At 44.7% G+C, this 20692-nt stretch overlaps 2 protein-coding genes across 2 annotated transcripts in view; both read right to left on the bottom strand.

The window, feature by feature from the left end:
* Positions 1 to 789: 789 nt before the first annotated feature.
* Positions 790 to 6422, bottom strand: LOC119261804. The gene is made up of 4 exons (XM_037531542.1): positions 6272 to 6422; positions 2808 to 3107; positions 2410 to 2700; positions 790 to 1833 (listed from the first exon to the last, which is right to left on the bottom strand). Exons 1-4 carry the CDS (start codon positions 6420 to 6422, stop codon positions 1517 to 1519), a joined length of 1059 nt encoding a protein of 352 aa, XP_037387439.1. The 3' UTR covers positions 790 to 1516.
* Positions 6423 to 9630: 3208 nt separating this feature from the next.
* Positions 9631 to 20692, bottom strand: part of LOC119261787 — a 58861-nt gene continuing 47799 nt past the window's right edge. The window contains exons 4-5 of the mRNA XM_037531525.1: positions 10799 to 11089; positions 9631 to 9932 (exon numbers count right to left, since the gene is read on the bottom strand). Of these exons, the coding sequence (XP_037387422.1) occupies positions 9646 to 9932; positions 10799 to 11089 (578 nt within the window). The 3' untranslated portion in view covers positions 9631 to 9645. The remainder of the gene's footprint in view (positions 9933 to 10798; positions 11090 to 20692) is intronic.

The following is a 20692-nucleotide window of genomic DNA, read 5'->3' as shown; positions in this document are numbered from 1 at the left end:
TTTGTACAGTCAAAGACATCACAGCACCAGCAGCAGAGCCGAGACACTACAGCAGTTTCCCATTCGCCTCCTCCTCACCTGTTGGTGAAAAGTTGTGAGAATTGTTGGGAATTGTTTTATTTTGATTTACTGTCTTTGTCCATCCATCCATCCATCCATTATCTTCCGCTTCTCCGGGGTTCGGGTCGCGGGGGCAGCATCCTAAGCAATGAAGCCCAGACCTCCCTTTCCCCAGCCACTTCCACAAGCTCTCCAAGGGGGATTCCGAGGCGCTCCCAGGCCAGCTGGGCGATATAGTCGCGCCAGCGTGTCCTGGGTCTTCCCCGGGGTCTCCTCCCAGGTGGACTCGCCTGTGACACCTCCCGAGGGAGGCGTCCAGGAGGCATCCTAACCAGATGCCCGAACCACCTCAGCTGGCTCCTCTCGACGTGAAGAAGCAGCGGCTCTACTCCGAGTCCCTCCCGGATGACTGAACTTCTCACCCTATCTCTCAGGGAGAGTTCCAAGTTCCAAAAGCCAATTTCAGCAACCGAGGATCAGAACGCCAAGGCCCACGCCTTTGGACACTGCCCGATCCACAACGCACCGAACCCCTACTACTGCCCCTCCCATTGGTGGTGGGTCGATGGGAGGGGGGACTCATGTAACTCCTTCGGGCTGGGCCCGGCCGGGCACCATGAGTAAATGCCCGGCCACCAGACGCTCGCTGGCGAGCCCCTCCCCCAGGCCTGGCTCCAGGGTGGGGCCCCGGTAACCCTGTTCCGGGCAGGGTACACAAGTACCCTGTCTTTGTTTTAATTGTTATTCATTATTAAACTGTATTAATGCTGAAGGGTTTAAGACGCCACCTCCATTTCTGTTCTCGAGGTTTGAACAGTTACACCAAATGGCCGTACAACACCCCCTAAAGAGGAAGTCCTGGGCAGAACACAGTACGGTCAATACGACAGGACTTCAGTGTCCCACTCTGTTCTGTCTGACTCTACTGGGGGTGGAGGGTCAGTATCAGAGCATGAAAGCTGAGTGTCTGAGCTGCTGATTGGACTGGGGTGAGACTCAGGCAGGTATACTGAGCGCTCACTTTATAATAAAACCATGAATCCTCAATCTGTTCCAGGCAAGATCAAAGATCTTCTACATATTTGAAGCTAAACACGGACAGAAATTTGAAGTGGGATTAGAACGAAGTATTTCAGTGTTAGAAGGACTGAGCCACTCTCTCCTGATTCTCACCATTAATCACTGAATAACACTGAACACACTACTGATGAAATCCCACAACGCGTTGGTCTAATCCCAAACTAAAACCTACTGAAGAAACGTTCTTCAGACAGCTGTTTTAGAGGACTGAAGTACTGCTTCTCTCATGAGGTCTAGGAGTTACTGAGACTGTAACAGGACAAATCCGACATGGTCCCTGTGGCTGATCATCACATCAAGCTTCTTTTTCTTCAAGTTTTCCCAGAAGATGACGTTGAATTTCTGAAAAAGTGAACTTACAGAAGCTGTTTAGTCTTCAGAGCTCTGGCTGAGGAGCTCTGGCCAGGGCAACACCACTTTCTACGTCTTCAGCTTGTAACCCACCTGAAGGATCGCCTCTTCTTCTGTCTGAGGGATCTTTTCCTCTGAACATCTGGACACACAAGCCCATTAGACGACGCACCCACGGCCCACCGAACATTCCTAGAATTACACCAAGAGCCAGAGCTATGACCCCAAAAACCCCTGCTCCAATTCCCAATCCGTTACGATATCCATCTTCACTTCCCTTCTGATACCCATCACTGTTTCCTTTCTGATATCCATCCTTCCATATCGAGCTCTGCTGTACATCTAAATTAGGAGATAAAACAAAGGAGATAAGTGTGATCAACACTCTTTAGGAAAGTCTTCAGGTTCTACATGAAAGATCAGACTGATAGAACTAATATGAAGCTGATTATTATACAAACAGAAGATTTGTAGAGACCTCCATTATTCTGAGACCTCCCCTGGCTGTGATTGGTCCTAATCACCACGTTTGTTCTCAGACCTCCCCTCACTGGGATTGGTCCTAATCACCACCACGTTTGTTCTCAGGCCTCCCCAGACTGGGATTGGTCCTAATGACCACCTCCATTGTTCTGAGACCTCCCCCTGACTGTGGTTGGTCCTAATCACCCCCTCCATTATTCTGAGACCTCCCCCTGACTGCGGTTGGTCCTAATCACAGCTCCTTAGTTCTGAGATCTCCACAGCAGGCCTGATGGTAGTTCAGTTTCATTTCTTTATTGATTTGCACTGCCAGCTCAATTCAGTTCAGTTCACCACCAGCAGCACATCAGTACAGAAACAGTGCCTGGTAAAACATGGCGAATGCTGTTAAAACACTAAATGCACTTTGGAGAAAGAAAAAGACTGAAATCATACCTTGGACGGTCACTGTGTAGGTGTGAATGACCTCTTTATTCCTGCTGTCCATTACAGTATAAACTCCACTGTCTGATGGAGTCATTCTTCTCAGCTCAACACCAGATGTGAGTGATGATCTCTGTGTGTATTCAGGTTTACACTGTAGTGAGGGTCCATCCACTGTACAGATCTGACCACTGGATGGTCCAGGTGTACCTGTGCTGTTATAAATCACGTCCACTGCATCTGATACGTCCACCCTTAGGATCAGAGATTTACTGGACATCATCTCAACTGTAGTGTTCAAGGCTGAGAGAAAAACAATCAGAAACATCCTGAATTCTGTGCAGATCTGATCTGTAACATCAAATAATGTAAATCTGTTCTATCAGTGAGGAAAACAGCTGGACACTTACGCTCAATCTGTAGATGAACATCACAGACGTCCTTGCTGGCACAGTCACACGTGTACCAGCCTCTCTTACTGAAATCAGCGTCAGTGATGATGAGAGAGAGATTCCCCTTCAGGTACTGATCATGGATCATCTGATATCCCTCCTTCACTGATCTACATGAAGTCTGATCACACTCAGCCAGAGTGTCACTGCGTTTGTGGAACACAGTCCATCTCGCTAAACCAGAGCATCTCTCAGAGCAGGACAGTGTAGCAGAGTCATGAAGCTTCACCTTCACTGGACCAACAGCTGATACAGACCCTGAATAATATAAAAGGAACATAAAGAGTCTGTTTGATTAAAAAGGAAATCTCTAATTCTTCTTAAAGTTAAAAGAAGCTAAATGAATTGCTGAAAGTTGAAAATTGCTGAAATTAATGTCTATAAAACGCAGCCGAACTAAGAATCTCCAGCTGAACATCACTGGTTGGTAACAGGGGACCAGGCACTACATGTCAAATGAGCTAAACTGGTACATTTACAGAACTGGTGATTGTCTCTGTGGATCTAAACTGAATAAACTAAACAGGCTCTGTTCAGCTTCACTTACACTTCCTGTTCTCTGTAACTAGATGAGGTCAGCAGGTGGCTAAAAGGCTAACTGGCTGGTTCAGTAAAATTCAGAAGCAGGTCTAAAATTCAGACTTTTACAGAAAGTCTACACCCCCCACACACAACTCCTCTGCTCCACAGGAGCCTTTATCAAGAACAATGTTCTGAAACTTTTAATAGTTTTATATTCAGATGAAACAAATACAGAACTCTTTGTTAATGATTATTATTATTAATTATTATTATTATTAATAATTCAGAACTCATTATGTTTGGAGAAAGAAAGGTGGAGCGTAAACTAGAAAGATACGAGCATCATGATATGGAGCTGCTCGTCTGCAAATGGTACTGGAGCATTACAGACCATTGAAGGAATATGAATGGAGTGATGAATGGAGTGATGAATGGAGCGATGCAGTGGGAGATATCAGAGAAGAATTTAATTTAATCAGTAAAGAACTGCATCTGGGGAGAAGATGGACAGTCAAAAACACAAACAGCCAGAAAAACTCAACACTTGTTTCTAAAAAAGGATGGAGGACGATAAAATTACAGGTCCAGCAGAAGGACCCTGGTAACCCTGGAGAACGTAGTACAGTTTACTGAGGGGAAAAGGCCGACATCAAACCACAATGATGAAAAAAGAAAATGATTTCTTACCTTTGACAGTTTGAAGCTGTAACTGCCAACCAGTCAAAGTACTACAGCCGTTAGTTTGAGGTGCTGGAACACGTTTTTTAGCAGGAGCCTGATTTTTTTCTTTAAATATTGTTATTTATACTGTTTCTGTTCATGTTTCTTAGAACAAATATTAAAATATGATGTGTGTTCATTTGAAGAATTTCTCTCTCTTCACTGTATTAACAGCTAGTTTGACACTAAATTCCAGAAAATATGAGGAATTCATGCTTAACAGACGTTTATAATTCCAGATGAAGATCATGTTTGTTTAGTCTAGCATGGGCCTAAACATACTGTGGCTGATTTTCTCCTGTTTGGACCTGCACTCATATTTTCATTTAGACCACAGTACTTGTTTCCTGTGATCTTCAGATTTTGAACGTGAATGATGTGCTATATAAAATATACCATTTTATATAAAACACTATAACGCATATTCATAGACCACGTTAGTAGACCCTGTTTATAAGTAAATTCTCTAGTGTGCATCTCTAGAAAAGGTTTTTAATCAGTTAATACACTGTTTATAAACGGTTTGTACCTAGTAGATCATATATAATTTAAGGTCCTAATGACCACCTTGTCTGTTCTGAGACCTCCCCCTGACTGTGATTGGTCCTAATCACTACCTTGTCTGTTCTGAGACCCCGCTGTAAAATTTTCGAGAACGTCACAAAGGAGTGATAGTGCAGTACTGACCAGTAGTGAACATAGAGATAACGATCAGGATCAGGACACAGAGATCACGACTGCAGGACTTCATGACTGACCTACAGACACACAAACACACCATCAGTACCAGGTCCAGACTGGCCTTCAGGAGAATTCCACAGACTCATTAATGATGTAAGTCCATCATTTAGGCTGATCTGATCAAATCTGCTACATTAGATAGTTACGTCCTCAGCCAGCCTGCTGGATCATGCTGTAGTGGATATTTAGTCTCTTTCCCGCTGGTTAATCCCCTCCAAGCCTCTCTGACATTTCCAGAACAGAACTTACTCTCCACCTTATTCCTGTGCCCATTTTGCCGGCTTTATATTGTTCCTGAGCTTCACAGAATGGCAACATAACTTAAAAGCTAAAATGCAGAGAACCCAATTAAACAGTTTGAGTTTTATCACTGAGACGATGGCAGAAAAGGTTACAGGCATCTGCTTCATCTCCCCTCTATCCTAACTACCCTCTACTCCTTTAGAGAACCACAGTTACATTGATGATATCTGCTTATTTGTTCTCTTCTTCTCAGGAGGGGAAATGCAGGTTTCAGCATTTTGCACATTAATTTCATGTGAAATCGAGTAGAGAAATTCAAATATGCAGCAAATGTTCAACACAAAACTGCAACTGGACCGAAGCCGTTCTGATCTGCAGGGCGGCTCTTCTCCGTATTCAGTGTGTTATTATACTGTGTCTCAGATTTACTACATTCTCATGACCTTCACATCACAAACAGACAGATCAGGACATTGATGAACATCTAAACCTGAGTCACAGCTCACTGAGGCAGCATCCAGCACTGAGCAGCAGCACTGAACTTGGACTGAAGTGGAAGCAGGGACCACATTACACCAGAACTCCCATCAGTCCACTGGTTCCCAGCGTCTTTCAGAGTTCATTTCTAAACTCCTTACTGGTTTTAAACGTCTTCCTGGTCTGGCCAGGCTCTACGTTAATGACGTGATGGTCAGATGTGTTTGTTCTCAGGCACTCTGGTAGCAATCAGTACTGAGGCCCAAAGGCCTGGAATTCATTTCCTGAGCAGCTGCAATCCATTAAGCTCAAGTGAAGTAGGGGAGCTCAGTCCTGGTTCTGGAGATCTGTGTCTCAGCAGAGTTTAGCTTCACCCCTAATCTAAGTCACCTGATCCAGCTAAGAAAGATCTGCAGTGCCTACAGCAGCGTCTGACTATCAGAGCTAGGGAGGTGGATCTAAACTCTCCAGCTTGGTGGATCTCCAGGACCAGGATGTGACAAGCTTCACTTAATATCTTAAACAGATGTTTAGATTTTTTCAGATGAGCTTTTTTGGAGTTGATCCTGTTTAGCAGAGGTTCACCTGTACAATGACCCATAACAGCTGGGCTCTCAAGTTTTTAGGTTTGGTGGGAGTGAGATTTTTTTTTTTTTGGGTGGGGGGGGGGGGGGGGGGGTAGTTAGCCACTACCCTGACCTCAGCACCATCATCTTCACTTGCGCCCTCTTCTTCTGACCCTCCACCTTCTGCTGCATTCACCTCTACCCTTTCTTCTTCTTCCATAGTCTCCTCTTCTCTCTCTTTCACTATATCCAAAGTCTTCTCTGCTATCTCCCCTGATGTAGTAGCCATTTCAGTCTCTTCCATCGTCACATTATCTGCCTTCCTTGCCTTTGGTTTCTGAGCCTTTTCCCAGAAGGAAATGAGGCTCTTCTGTTTCTTCCCTGACATTCTAAATAAACAACAAACGGTTAAAACGTGTCCATGTTCATGACAGATCTAAGGTGACTAAACCAGAGTTATTCTACCCTATAATACCCAGAAAGACCCTATAAATATCTCTGACTAATCTCTGACTAAAGGCACATTTAAAACCTCGTCAGGCTCCAGTGGTGCCGTTCTCCTTCAGCCGTTCACCGACGTGTGTTAGTCAGAACCGAATCGGACAGCTCTCCGCGCCTGACACTGAATAGGGTGTAGTAACTGGGTAACTTCTCTGAGCACAGAAGCGCTGTGACCAGTGGCTGTGACTCGTTTGTAGAAAAAAAAAATCAAGAATGAGAAATAGCATGTGTGGCATGTGAACTCGCTGAGGTGCGTGTGTCACACGCTCAAAGCGTGAGACTTGAGAACAATGAGAAAGGAGCTATTTCATTATTATTATCATTATTTTAACATATTATTTGTATTTATGGAGATATTTTAGTTCTTTTCAGTACCGGAGCACAGCTCTGCTATCTCGGTCTGCCTCAGGTGTGAGTCGTTACTGGTCAGGGCGGAGCTGAAAGGACGGTACTGCGGCTCTGCGGTCCGGCTCGTATGGGTCATTCACCGGTCTAATGGTGTAAAACAAAGTTCATGTACTCACTGTGTGTCCATGAGGTCCTCACACCCACAGGATTCCCGAAACGACACACAGGATTCCCGAAACGACACACAGGATTCCCGAAATGACACACAGGATTCCCAAAACAAGATCAGTCTTCCGGTCTTCCAGTCTTTCCGGGGTGGCGGTCACGTGTGTCCTGTTCAAGGGCTGCATTGGAGGCCGACCGCGTCCCGGCGGCGAAGGCTCGGCGGGGATTTGAGTACCTGGAGGCATCAACAGAGTAGCGCACGGCCGAGGGTCCCCCCTCGGACCCCCCAGATCACGGTCCTGCACACAAGCTCTAACTAGTTTAGTCTCCCAAAACAGATTTTATGCACAAAGACTTTTATTTTGGAAAATCAACTTCATAAACCACTGCGGGAGAAAAACCTCGGCCTGATGTGAGAAATGACTGTATAGAAACTGTAGCTGCTGGCGCTGAGCTGGACTGAAGCTGTGGCTGATTTAGTCCAGAGACTCTTCGCCTCTCAGTACAAGTGAATCTGTTCACAGCCGGATCCTGACCGCTCCAACATGGCGGCGCTGCAGACGTATCGCCTCACAGAGAACAACAGACAGCGCAGCATCTCGGAATGGATATCTGTGGTTCTGCTGTGGAGACGGTACGGAGCCCCTCAGGGGTCGACAGAAATGGTTCCCTCGCAAAATCTAAGCTTGTATGTATAAAGGCACCTAAATAAAGTGACTATGTGGGAAATGAAGAATAAAGACAGCCTTTGATGTAAAACTCTCTTTCAGGTAAAACCGTGAAACATAACTGCCTTTTTGAAATTGGGGGACTGGGTATCGATTGTCCATCATCTCTGTATTTCAGTGGAGATTCTGGCTGTTCTGATCAAGCGTACTGGGAGGTTTGTAACACTGATAGTCTGTCTGAGCGTTCCAGCTCACAGTAACCAGAAGGCTAATGCTTCTCCACAGATCAACGTTAACAGTGTGGATTTCTAAGTCTTTAGATCAGATCTGAAGGAGGAGAAAGAAGAGCAGTCACGGAGGGACTGAGGAAGGGAGTTCCAGAGTTTGGGGGCAGTGGTATTGAAGGACGTCCCTCCTTAGTGGAAAGTCTGGTGCTGGGACAGCAAGTAAGTTATTATAGGAAGACCTGAGAGAGCGAGAGGGAGGGAGAGGGGGGTGTAAGAGCTCAGCAGTTCTCTGGGGTAGAGGAGGGTGAGGTTCTGCAGGGCTCTGAAGGTAAGTAGTAAAATTTTATAAAGGACCGGTCCGGTAGCCAGGGTACCTGAGAGAGGTTTGGGGTGATGTGAGCTGAACGCTGAGTGTGGGTGAGACCTCCAGCTCCAGAGCTCTGAATGTTCTGGAGCTTTAGTACAGACTTTACACTTTTCCTTTCCTTCTCTGATCCCACCTTAACCTCCCTCTGTCTGGATGTTCTCCGTCAGAGCTCCAGGAGTGCGCTAGAACAAGACACACACACACACACACACACACACACATACACACACACGTGCTTCAGTGTTCAGACGCACTCATTTATTTTCAGAAATTAGGGCATCTTTGTACTCTTAGAAGCAGACATGCCTGGCGGTGGGCCAGCATGAAGATAAACAGGAGGTCTGAGAACAATGTGCAGAGTAGAGTTGAGTTGTGAGAGGACAGGAAACACTGGCTGAGAAAGTCCTGGCTGCCAAATATATGCACTCGCAGGCAGAGGAGTAAGTAAACAATTACATTTACTCAGTTGTGTTGTGCATTTCCTTGAGATTGTTCAGGCTGTGAATCTGCTGCTCTACCACATCCCAAAGCTGTTCCACTGGATTCAGATCCGATGAGTGGTTCTGATGCTCATTGGAGATTTTTCTTTATTGCACCGTGAACTCTAGAAACCGCTGCAGCCGAGCATCAATAACAGAGCTGGAGCTCTTCAAGGCTGAAAATCACTGGGCTTTATGAATGAACTGAGTTTCTTGCTTCTTATGGCTTCTGATTAGTAAAGTGGGAAATGCTAATGAAGTAGGACAGATTGAAACAGTCTTGTGCAGAAGTTTCAGCACCCATTTGTTTATTTCCTCAGCAGTTAAACAGACAGTAAAGACCAGTGTAAACACAGTGCATCAGTTTCAATCACGAAACACAAAAATTTAAACCCTACAAACCCCTTCCACTCTAATAATAATAATAATAATAATAATAATGCAATATATTTTATCCATACTGTATTTTTCATGCACTGGCAGCTCTACAGTGTTTTACAGACAGATGATAATGTGTAACAGTAACACAAGAAACAAGATTGTTATGATTATTCTGCAGATCTAAGATCTTGACAGCTGTTTTAGAGCAGTGAAGTACTGCTTCTCTCATGAGGTTTAGGAGTTACTGAGACTGTAACAGGACAAATCCGACATGGTCCGTGTGGCTGATCATCACATCAAGCTTCTTTTTCTTCAAGTTTTTTCCAGAAGATGACGTTGAATGTCTTAAAAAAGAGAACTTACAGAAGCTGTTTAGTCTTCAGAATTCTGTCTAGCAAGCTCTGGCCAGGGCAACACCACTGTCCACATCTTCAGCTTGTCGCTCACCTGCGGGATCGTCTCCTATTCTTTCTGAGGGATCTTCTCTTCTCAACCTCAGAAGACGCACCCGCGGCACAGCAAACATTCCGAAAATTACACCAAGAGCCAGAGCTATGATCCCAAAAACGCCTGCTCCGATTCCCAATCCGTTACGATATCCATCTTCACTTCCCTTCTGATACCCATCACTGTTTCCTTTCTGATATCCATCCTTCCATATGGAGCTCTGCTGTACATCTAAAGTAGGAGATAAATGTGATCAACACTCTTTAGGAAAGTCTTCAGGTTCTACATGAAAGACCAGACTGATAGAAGTAATATGAAGCTGATTATTATACAAAGAGAAGATTTGTAGAGACCTCCATTATTCTGAGACCTCCCCTGGCTGTGATTGGTCCTAATCACGACCTTCATTATTCTGAGACCTCCCCCTGACTGTGATTGGTCCTAATCACCACCTCCATTATTCTGAGACCTTCCCCTGACTGTGATTGGTCCTAATCACCACCTCCATTATTCTGAGACCTCCCCCTGACTGTGATTGGTCCTAATAACCACCTCCATTATTCTGAGACCTCCCCCTGAATGTGATTGGTCCTAATCACCAACTTGTCTGTTCTGAGACCTCCCCTGACTGGGATTGGTCCTAATCACCACCATGTTTGTTCTCAGACCTCCCCTGACTGGGATTGGTTCTAATCACCACCTCCATTGTTCTGAGACCTCCCCCTGACTGTGGTTGGTCCTAATCACCCCCTCCATTATTCTGAGACCTCCCCCTGACTGTGGTTGGTCCTAATCACCACCTCCATTGTTCTGAGACCTCCCCCTGACTGTGATTGGTCCTAATCACCCCCTCCATTATTCTGAGACCTCCCTCTGACTGTGGTTGGTCCTAATCACAGCTCCTTAGTTCTGAGATCTCCACAGCAGGCCTGATGGTAGTTCAGTTTCATTTCTTTATTGATTTGCACTGCCAGCTTAATTCAGTTCAGTTCACCACCAGCAGCACATCAGTACAGAAATCAGTGCCTGGTAAAACATGGCGAATGCTGTTAAACATCTAAATGCACTTTGGAGAAAGAAAAACCCTGAAATCATACCTTGGACGGTCACTGTGTAGGTGTGAATGACCTCTTTATTCCTGCTGTCCATTACAGTATAAACTCCACTGTCAGATGGAGTCATTCTTCTCAGCTCAACACCAGATGTGAGTGATGATCTCTGTGTGTATTCAGGTTTACACTGTAGTGAGGGTCCATCCACTGTACAGATCTGACCACTGGATGGTCCAGGTGTACCTGTGCTGTTATAAATCACGTCCACTGCATTTGATATGTCCACCCTTAGGATCAGAGATTTACTGGCCATCATCTCAACTGTAGTGTTCAAGGCTGAGAGAAAAACAATCAGAAACATCCTGAATTCTGTGCAGATCTGATCTGTAACGTCAAATAATGTAAATCTGTTCTATCAGTGAGGAAAACAGCTGGACACTTACACTCAATCTGTAGATGAACATCACAGACGTCCTTGCTGGCACAGTCACACGTGTACCAGCCTCTCTTACTGAAATCAGCGTCAGTGATGATGAGAGAGAGATTCTCCTTCAGGTACTGATCATGGATCATCTGATATCCCTCCTTCACTGATCTACATGAAGTCTGATCACACTCAGCCAGAGTGTCACTGCGTTTGTGGAACACAGTCCATCTCGCTAAACCAGAGCATCTCTCAGGGCAGGGCAGAGTAGCAGAGTCATGAAGCTTCACCTTCACTGGACCATTCACTGATTCAGACCCTGAAAAATACAAAAGGAACATAAAGAGTCTGTTTGATTAAAAAGGAAATCTCTAATTCTTCTTATAGTTGAAAGAAGCTAAATGAATTGTTGAAAGTTCAAACCACAATGATGAAAAAAGAAAATGATTTCTTGCCTTTGACAGTTTGAAGCTGTAACTGCCAACCAGTCAAAGTACTACAGCCGTTAGTTTGAGGTGCTGGAACACGTTTTTTAGCAGGAGCCTGATTTTTTTTTTTAAATATTTTTTTAAATATTGTTATTTATACTGTTTCTGTTCATGTTTCTTAGAACAAATATTAAAATATGATGTGTGTTCATTTGAAGAATTTCTCTCTCTTCACTGTATTAACAGCTAGTTTGTCACTAAATTCCAGAAAATATGAGGAATTCATGCTTAACAGACGTTTATAATTCCAGATGAAGATCATGTTTGTTTAGTCTAGCATGGGCCTAAACATACTGTGGCTGATTTTCTCCTGTTTGGACCTGCACTCATATTTTCATTTAGACCACAGTACTTGTTTCCTGTGATCTTCAGATTTTGAACGTGAATGATGTGCTATATAAAATATGCCATTTTATATAAAACACTATAACGCATATTCATAGACCACGTTAGTAGACCCTGTTTATAAGTAAATTCTCTAGTGTGCATCTCTAGAAAAGGTTTTTAATCAGTTAGTACACTGTTTATAAAGGGTTTGTACCTAGTAGATCATATATAAGTTAAGGTACTAATGACCACCTTGTCTGTTCTGAGACCCCGCTGTAAATCTTTGAGAACGTCTTAAAGGAGTGATAGTGCAGTACTGACCAGTAGTGAACATAGAGATAACGATCAGGATCAGGACACAGAGATCACGACTGCAGGACTTCATGACTGACCTACAGACACACAAACACACCATCAGTACCAGGTCCAGACTGGCCTTCAGGAGAATTCCACAGACTCATTAATGATGTAAGTCCATCATTTAGGCTGATCTGATCAAATCTGCTACATTAGATAGTTACGTCCTCAGCCAGCCTGCTGGACGATGCTGTAGTGGGTATTTAGTCTCTTTCCCGCTGGTTAATCCCCTCCAAGCCTCTCTGACATTTCCAGAACAGAACTTACTCTCCACCTTATTCCTGTGCCCATTTTGCCGGCTTTATATTGTTTCTGAGCTTCACAGAATGGCAACATAACTTAAAAGCTAAAATGCAGAGAACCCAATTAAACAGTTTGAGTTTTATCACTGAGACGATGGCAGAAAAGGTTACAGGCATCTGCATCATCTCCCCTCTATCCTAGCTACCCTCTACTCCTTTAGAGAACCACAGTTACATTGATGATATCTGCTTATTTGTTCTCTTCTTCTCAGGAGGGGAAATGCAGGTTTCAGCATTTTGCACATTAATTTCATGTGAAATCGAGTAGAGAAATTCAAATATGCAGCAAATGTTCAACACAAAACTGCAACTGGACCGAAGCCGTTCTGTTCTGCAGGGCGGCTCTTCTCCGTATTCAGTGTGTTATTATACTGTGTCTCAGATTTACTACATTCTCATGACCTTCACATCACAAACAGACAGATCAGGACATTGATGAACATCTAAACCTGAGTCACAGCTCACTGAGGCAGCATCCAGCACTGAGCAGCAGCACTGAACTTGGACTGAAGTGGAAGCAGGGACCACATTACACCAGAACGCCCATCAGTCCACTGGTTCCCAGCGTCTTTCAGAGTTCATTTCTAAACTCTTTACTGGTTTTAAACGTCTTCCTGGTCTGGCCAGGCTCTACGTTAATGACGTGATGGTCAGATGTGTTTGTTCTCAGGCACTTTGGTCCTCTGGTAGCAATCAGTACTGAGGCCCAAAGCCCTGGAATTCATTTCCTGAGCAGCTGCAATCCATTAAACTCAAGTGAAGTAGGGGAGCTCAGTCCTGGTTCTGGAGATCTGTGTCTCAGCAGAGTTTAGCTTCACCCCTAATCTAAGTCACCCGATCCAGCTAAGAAAGATCTGCAGTGCCTACAGCAGCGTCTGACTATCAGAGCTAGGGAGGTGGATCTAAACTCTCCAGCTTGGTGGATCTCCAGGACCAGGATTGGACAAGCTTGACTTAATATCTTAAACAGATGTTTATATTTTTTCAGATGAGCTTTTTTGGAGTTGATCCTGTTTAGCAGAGGTTGACCTGTACAATGACCCATAACAGCAGGGCTCTCAAGTTTTTAGGTTTGGTGGGAGTGAGATTTTTTTTTTTTTTTGGGGGGGGGGGGGGGGGGTAGTTAGCCACTACCCTGACCTCAGCACCATCATCTTCACTTTTGCCCTCTTCTTCTGACCCTCCACCTTCTGCTGCATTCACCTCTACCCTTTCTTCTTCTTCCATAGTCTCCTCTTCTCTCTCTTTCACTATATCCAAAGTCTTCTCTGCTATCTCCCCTGATGTAGTAGCCATTTCAGTCTCTTCCATCGTCACATGATCTGCCTTCCTTGCCTTTGGTTTCTGAGCCTTTTCCCAGAAGGAAATAAGGCTCTTCTGTTTCTTCCCTGACATTCTAAATAAACAACAAACGGTTAAAACGTGTCCATGTTCATGACAGATCTAAGGTGACTAAACCAGAGTTATTCTACCCTATAATACCCAGAAAGACCCTATAAATATCTCTGACTAAACGAACATTTAAGACCTCGTCAGGCTCCAGTGGTGCCGTTCTCCTTCAGCCGTTCACCGACGTGTGTTAGTCAGAACCGAATCGGACAGCTCTCCGCGCCTGACACTGAATAGGGTGTAGTAACTGGGTAACTTCTCTGAGCTCAGAAGCGCTGTGACCAGTGGCTGTGACTCGTTTGTAGAAAAAAAAAATCAATAATGAGAAATAGCATGTGTGGCGTGTGAACTCGCTGAGGTGCGTGTGTCACACGCTCAAAGCGTGAGACTTGAGAACAATGAGAAAGGAGCTATTTCATTATTATTATCATTATTTTAACATATTATTTGTATTTATGGAGATATTTTAGTTCTTTCCAGTACCGAAGCACAGCTCTGCTATCTCGGTCTGCCTCAGGTGTGAGTCGTTACTGGTCAGGCCGGAGCTGAAAGGACGGTACTGCGGCTCTGCGGTCCGGCTCGTATGGGTCATTCACCGGTCTAATGGTGTAAAACACAGGTCATGTACTCACTGTGTGTCCATGAGGTCCTCACACACACAGGATTCCCAAAACAAGATCAGTCTTCCGGTCTTCCAGTCTTTCCGGGCTGGCGGTCACGTGTGTCCTGTTCAGGGGCTGCATTGGAGGCCGACTGCGTCCCGGCGGCGAAGGCTCGGCGGGGATTCGAGTGCCTGGAGTCATCAACAGAGAAGCGCAAGGCGGCTGCAGAGACGCCCCACATCACTGTCCCCCCTCGGACCCCCCAGATCTCGGACCCCCCACATCACTGTCCCCCCTCGGACCCCCCCAAAACACTGTCCCCCTCGGCTCCCCCAGATCACTGTCCCCCCTCGGACCCCCCAGATCACTGTCCCCCCTCGGACCCCCCAGATCACGGTCCTGCACACAAGCTCTAACTAGTTTAGTCTCCCCAAACAGATTTTATGCACAAAGACTTTTATTTTGGAAAATAAACTTCATAAACCACTGCGGGAGAAAAACCTCGGCCTGATGTGAGAAATGACTGTATAGAAACTGTAGCTGCTGGCGCTGAGCTGGACTGAAGCTGTGGCTGATTTAGTCCGGAGACTCTTCGCCCCTCAGGGGTCGACAGAAATGGTTCCCTCGCAAAATCTAAGCTTGTATGTATAAAGGCACCTAAATAAAGTGACTATGTGGGAAATGAAGAATAAAGACAGCCTTTGATGTAAAACTCTCTGTAAAACCGTGAAACATAACTGCCTTTTTGAAATTGGGGGACTGGGTATCAATTGTCCATCATCTCTGTATTTCAGTGGAGGTTCTGGCTGTTCTGATCAAGCGTACTGGGAGGTTTGTAACACTGATAGTCTGTCTGAGCGTTCCAGCTCACAGTAACCAGAAAGCTAATGCTTCTCCACAGATCAACGTTAACAGTGCGGATTTCTAAGTCTTTAGATCAGATCTGAAGGAGGAGAAAGAAGAGCAGTCACGGAGGGACTGAGGAAGGGAGTTCCAGAGTTTGGGGTCAGTGGTATTGAAGGACGTCCCTCCTTAGTGGAAAGTCTGGTGCTGGGACAGCAAGTAAGTTATTATAGGAAGACCTGAGAGAGCGAGAGGGAGGGAGAGGGGGGTGTAAGAGCTCAGCAGTTCTCTGGGGTAGAGGAGGGTGAGGTTCTGCAGGGCTCTGAAGGTAAGTAGTAAAATTTTATAAAGGAGCAGTTCGGTAGCCAAGGTACCTGAGAGAGGTTTGGGGTGATGTGAGCTGAACGCTGAGTGTGGGTGAGACCTCCAGCTCCAGAGCTCTGAATGTTCTGGAGCTTTAGTACAGACTTTACACTTTTCCTTTCCTTCTCTGATCCCACCTTAACCTCCCTCTGTCTGGATGTTCTGAGTCAGAGCTCCGGGAGTGCACTAGAACAAGATACACACACATGTGCTTCAGTGTTCAGACACACTCATTTATTTTCAGAAATTAGGGCATCTTTATACTCTTAGAAGCAGACATGGCTGGAGGTGGACCAGCATGAAGATAAACAGGAGGTCTGAGAACAATGTGCAGAGTAGAGTTGAGTTGTGAGAGAAGACAGGAAACACTAGCTGAGAAAGTCCTGGCTGCCAAAAATATGCACTCGCAGGCAGAGGAGTAAGTAAACAATTACATTTACTCAGTTGTGTTGTGCATTTCCTGGAGATTGTTCATGCTGTGAATCTGCTGCTCTACCACATCCCAAAGCTGTTCCACTGGATTCAGATCCGATGAGTGGGAAAGCCACTGAATAACACTAAACTCATTGTCATGTTCATGAAACCAGTTTGAGACATTTGCTTCATGACATGGTGCATTATCATGCTGGACGTAGCCATTAGAAGATGGACAAGTGTGGTAAAGAAGGGATAAACATGGTCAGCAACAATACTCAAATAAGCTGTGGCACTGAAGCGATGATCAATTAATGTTACTGGGCCCAAAGTGGGCCAGGAAAACGTTCCCTTACCCCATTACACCACCTCCACCAGCCTGGACTGCTCACACACAGCAAGTTGGGTCCAGGGATTCATGGTGTAGGGCCAAATTCTGACCCTGCCATCTGTGAGCCTCAGCAGAAATCGAGACTCATCAGACCAGGCTACATTTTTTTGTCTTCAACTGTCCAGTTTTGGTTGAGTATGTGCCGAATACAGCCTCGGGTTTCTACTCTTGACTGACAGAAGTGGAACCTGACGTGGTCTTCTGCTGTTGCAGCCCATCCACCTCAGGGTTTGATGTTTTGTGCATCCTGAGATGCTTTTCTTCTCACCACTAATTGTGTAGCGTGGTTATCTGAGTTAACGTAGCTTTTCTGTCAGCTGGAACCAGTCTGGCCATTCTCCACTGACCTCTCATTAACAAGGCATGGAACTGATGCTCATTGGAGATTTTTCTTTATTGCAGCGTGAACTCTAGAAACCACTGCAGCCGAGCATCAATAACAGAGCTGGAGCTCTTCAAGGCTGAAAATCACTGGGCTTTATGAATGAACTGAGTTTCTTGCTTCTTATGGCTTCTGATTAGTAAAGTGGGAAATGCTAATGAAGTAGGACAGATTGAAACAGTCTTGTGCAGAAGTTTTAGCACCCATTTGTTTATTTCCTCAGCAGTTAAACAGACAGTAAAGGCCAGTGTAAACACAGTGCATCAGTTTCAATCACGAAACACAAAAATTAAAAACACACAAACCCCACAAACCCCTTCCACTGTAGTAATAATAATAATAATAATAGTAATAATGCAATATATTTTATCCATACTGTATTTTTCATGCACTGGCAGCTCTACAGTGTTTTACAGACAGATGATAATGTGTAACAGTAACACAAGAAACAAGATTGTTATGATTATTCTGCAGATCTAAGATCATAAACAGACATTCAGGAGCTTTACGGTCATGTAGCTCTTTAAAAACAGCAGCAGGACTTTAAAGTCTCTCCTAAAAAGTTAGAAAAGCTGAACTTTAACAGTTTTTCTCACATGATAAAAAGCTACTTTAGCGACTGTGTTTCCATTAAACAGAGCTCAGTCTAAGATCACACCCAGGTTTCCTCCTACAGGTTTAGTGTACGAGGCTAAAGAGCCGAACTTAAAGCAGAGTCTTAGTACCATCAGAGTCCGGTTCTCCTTTTAGCTCGTTTATTACAGCATCAGGAGGTGAAAGGAAACATTTGAACATGGAAAAGGCACAAATATTGTTTTAATGGAGGTATACCACCATTTTTAGACCACCTCTTTCTGGATTTTGTCCCTTGAGTTTTTAGAGGCGTTTCACCTACATGCACATTATATTATATACAGTAGCATCTTTAATAACAGTGCGTCCAGTAGATTCCAGTAGTGTTTAGTTAATAACCAGCGTTCATGTGTTTAAAGGCTTTGTCTGTGCTCTGAAAGCAGAGCTACATTCAGAGGAAGCTCAACACGCTCTGGTCTGAAAGGACCTTTGGCATTACAGCAGCTACAGTTCAGCAAAAAGGCCTTTGTTAAAGAGCTGCTCAGAACATACAGCTGAAGACCAAGAAGCAGCAGCTCAAAATCTCACACTACAGAAAATTACTACACAACGAAAAGCCAAGCTTAAAATCAGGATCAGTAGCAGTGAAATTAAACCTGTGAGGTGCAAAATAATTGAACAGTTTTCCACAGCCAGTGTAACGTGTTTAAATAAATAAGAATTGTTTAGAATGTCTTGTACCGTTTACTGTATGTGGAGCAGAGTCGTCTCATCAGAAGTTTTTTGAAGATGGAATTATGTTTTAAGTAAAACTCTAGTTCCCATCTTATTTTAACAAAGTATGTTCTGTTTTAAGTGGCATTAATATCATTTTCTGATATCAAATCAATTGAAGGTTAAATATCTTTGTACAGTCAAAGACATCACAGCACCAGCAGCAGAGCCGAGACACTACAGCAGTTTCCCATTCGCCTCCTCCTCACCTGTTGGTGAAAAGTTGTGATAATTGTTGGGAATTGTTTTATTTTGATTTATTGTGTTTGTTTTAATTGTTATTCATTATTAAACTGTATTAATGCTGAAGGGTTTAAGACGCCACCTCCATTTCTGTTCTCGAGGTTTGAACAGTTACACCAAATGGCCGTACAACACCCCCTAAAGAGGAAGTCCTGGGCAGAACACAGTACGGTCAATACGACAGGACTTCAGTGTCCCACTCTGTTCTGTCTGACTCTACTGGGGGTGGAGGGTCAGTTTCAGAGCATGAAAGCTGAGTGTCTGAGCTGCTGATTGGACTGGGGTGAGACTCAGGCAGCTATACTGAGCGCTCACTTTATAATAAAACCATGAATCCTCAATCTGTTCCAGGCCAGATCAAAGATCTTCTACATATTTGAAGCTAAACACGGACAGAAATTTGAAGTGGGATTAGAACGAAGTATTTCAGTGTTAGAAGGACTGAGCCACTCTCTCCTGATTCTCACCATTAATCCCTGAATAACACTGAACACACTACTGATGAAATCCCACAACGCGTTGGTCTAATCCCAAACTAAAACCTACTGAAGAAACGTTCTTCAGACAGCTGTATTAGAGGACTGAAGTACTGCTTCTCTCATGAGGTCTAGGAGTTACTGAGACTGTTGCAGGACAAATCCGACACGGTCCCAGTGGCTGATCAACACATCAAGCTTCTTTTTCTTCAAGTTTTCCCAGAAGACGATGCTGAATCACTGAAAAAAGACAACTTACAGAAGCTGTTTAGTCTTCAGAGCTGTGGCTGGGGAGCTCTGGCCAGGGCAACACCACTTTCTACGTCTTCAGCTTGTAACCCACCTGAAGGATCGCCTCTTCTTCTGTCTGAGGGATCTTTTCCTCTGAACATCTGGACACACAAGCCCATTAGACGACGCACCCACGGCCCACCGAACATTCCTAGAATTACACCAAGAGCCAGAGCTATGACCCCAAAAACCACTGCTCCAATTCCCAATCCGTTACGATATCCATCTTCACTTCCCTTCTGATACCCATTACAGTTTCCTTTCTGATGTCCATCCTTCCATATCGAGCTCTGCTGTACATCGCCTCTTCTTCTGTCTGAGGGATCTTCTCTTCTCAACCTCAGAAGACGCACCCACGGCCCAGCAAACATTCCGAAAATTACACCAAGAGCCAGAGCTATGATCCCAAAAACGCCTGCTCCGATTCCCAATCCGTTACGATATCGATCACTGTTTCCTTTCTGATATCCATCCTTCCATATGGAGCTCTGCTGTACATCTAAAGTAGGAGATAAAACAAAGGAGATAAATGTGATCAACACTCTTTAGGAAAGTCTTCAGGTTCTACATGAAAGATCAGACTGATAGAAGTAATATGAAGCTGATTATTATACAAAGAGAAGATTTATAGAGACCTCCCCCTGACTGTGATTGGTCCTAATCACCACCTCCATTATTCTGAGAACTCTCCCTGGCTGTGATTGGTCCTAATCACCACCTCCATTATTCTGAGAACTCTCCCTGGCTGTGATTGGTCCTAATCACCACCTCCATTATTCTGAGAACTCTCCCTGGCTGTGATTGGTCCTAATCACCACCTCCATTATTCTGAGAACTCTGCCTGGCTGTGATTGGTCCTAATCACAACCTCCATTATTCTGAGACCTCCCCCTGACTGTGATTGGTCCTAATCACCACCTTGTCTGTTCTGAGACCTCCCCCTGGCTGTGATTGGTCCTAATCACCACCTCCATTATTCTGAGACCTACCACTGACTGTGACTGGTCCTAATCACCACCTTGTCTGTTCTGAGACCTCCCCCCGACTGTGATTGGTCCTAATCACCACCTTGTCTGTTCTGAGACCTCCCCCTGGCTGTGATTGGTCCTAATCAACACCTCCATTATTCTGAGAACTCTCCCTGGCTGTGATTGGTCCTAATCACAACCTCCATTATTCTGAGACCTCCCCCTGACTGTGATTGGTCCTAATCACCACCTTGTCTGTTCTGAGACCTCCCCCTGGCTGTGATTGGTCCTAATCACCACCTCCATTATTCTGAGACCTACCACTGACTGTG

This window comes from Pygocentrus nattereri, chromosome 20 (assembly GCF_015220715.1).
Source record: "Pygocentrus nattereri isolate fPygNat1 chromosome 20, fPygNat1.pri, whole genome shotgun sequence".
NCBI classification, from domain to species: Eukaryota; Metazoa; Chordata; class Actinopteri; order Characiformes; family Serrasalmidae; genus Pygocentrus; species Pygocentrus nattereri.
This window is presented reverse-complemented; position numbering and strand designations above follow the sequence as displayed.

Excerpts from the sequence above, each read along its gene's own strand:
- LOC119261804 (XM_037531542.1), bottom strand. The coding sequence starts at position 6,422 with ATGGAAGAGACTGAAATGGCTACTACATCAGGGGAGATAGCAGAGAAG. Across the intron at positions 3,108-6,271 it reads GTCAGAAGAAGAGGGCGCAA|GGTCTGTATCAGCTGTTGGT; the intron begins GTGAAGATGATG and ends TATATTATTCAG. Across the intron at positions 1,834-2,409 it reads CTACACAGTGACCGTCCAAG|ATGTACAGCAGAGCTCGATA; the intron begins GTATGATTTCAG and ends CTCCTAATTTAG.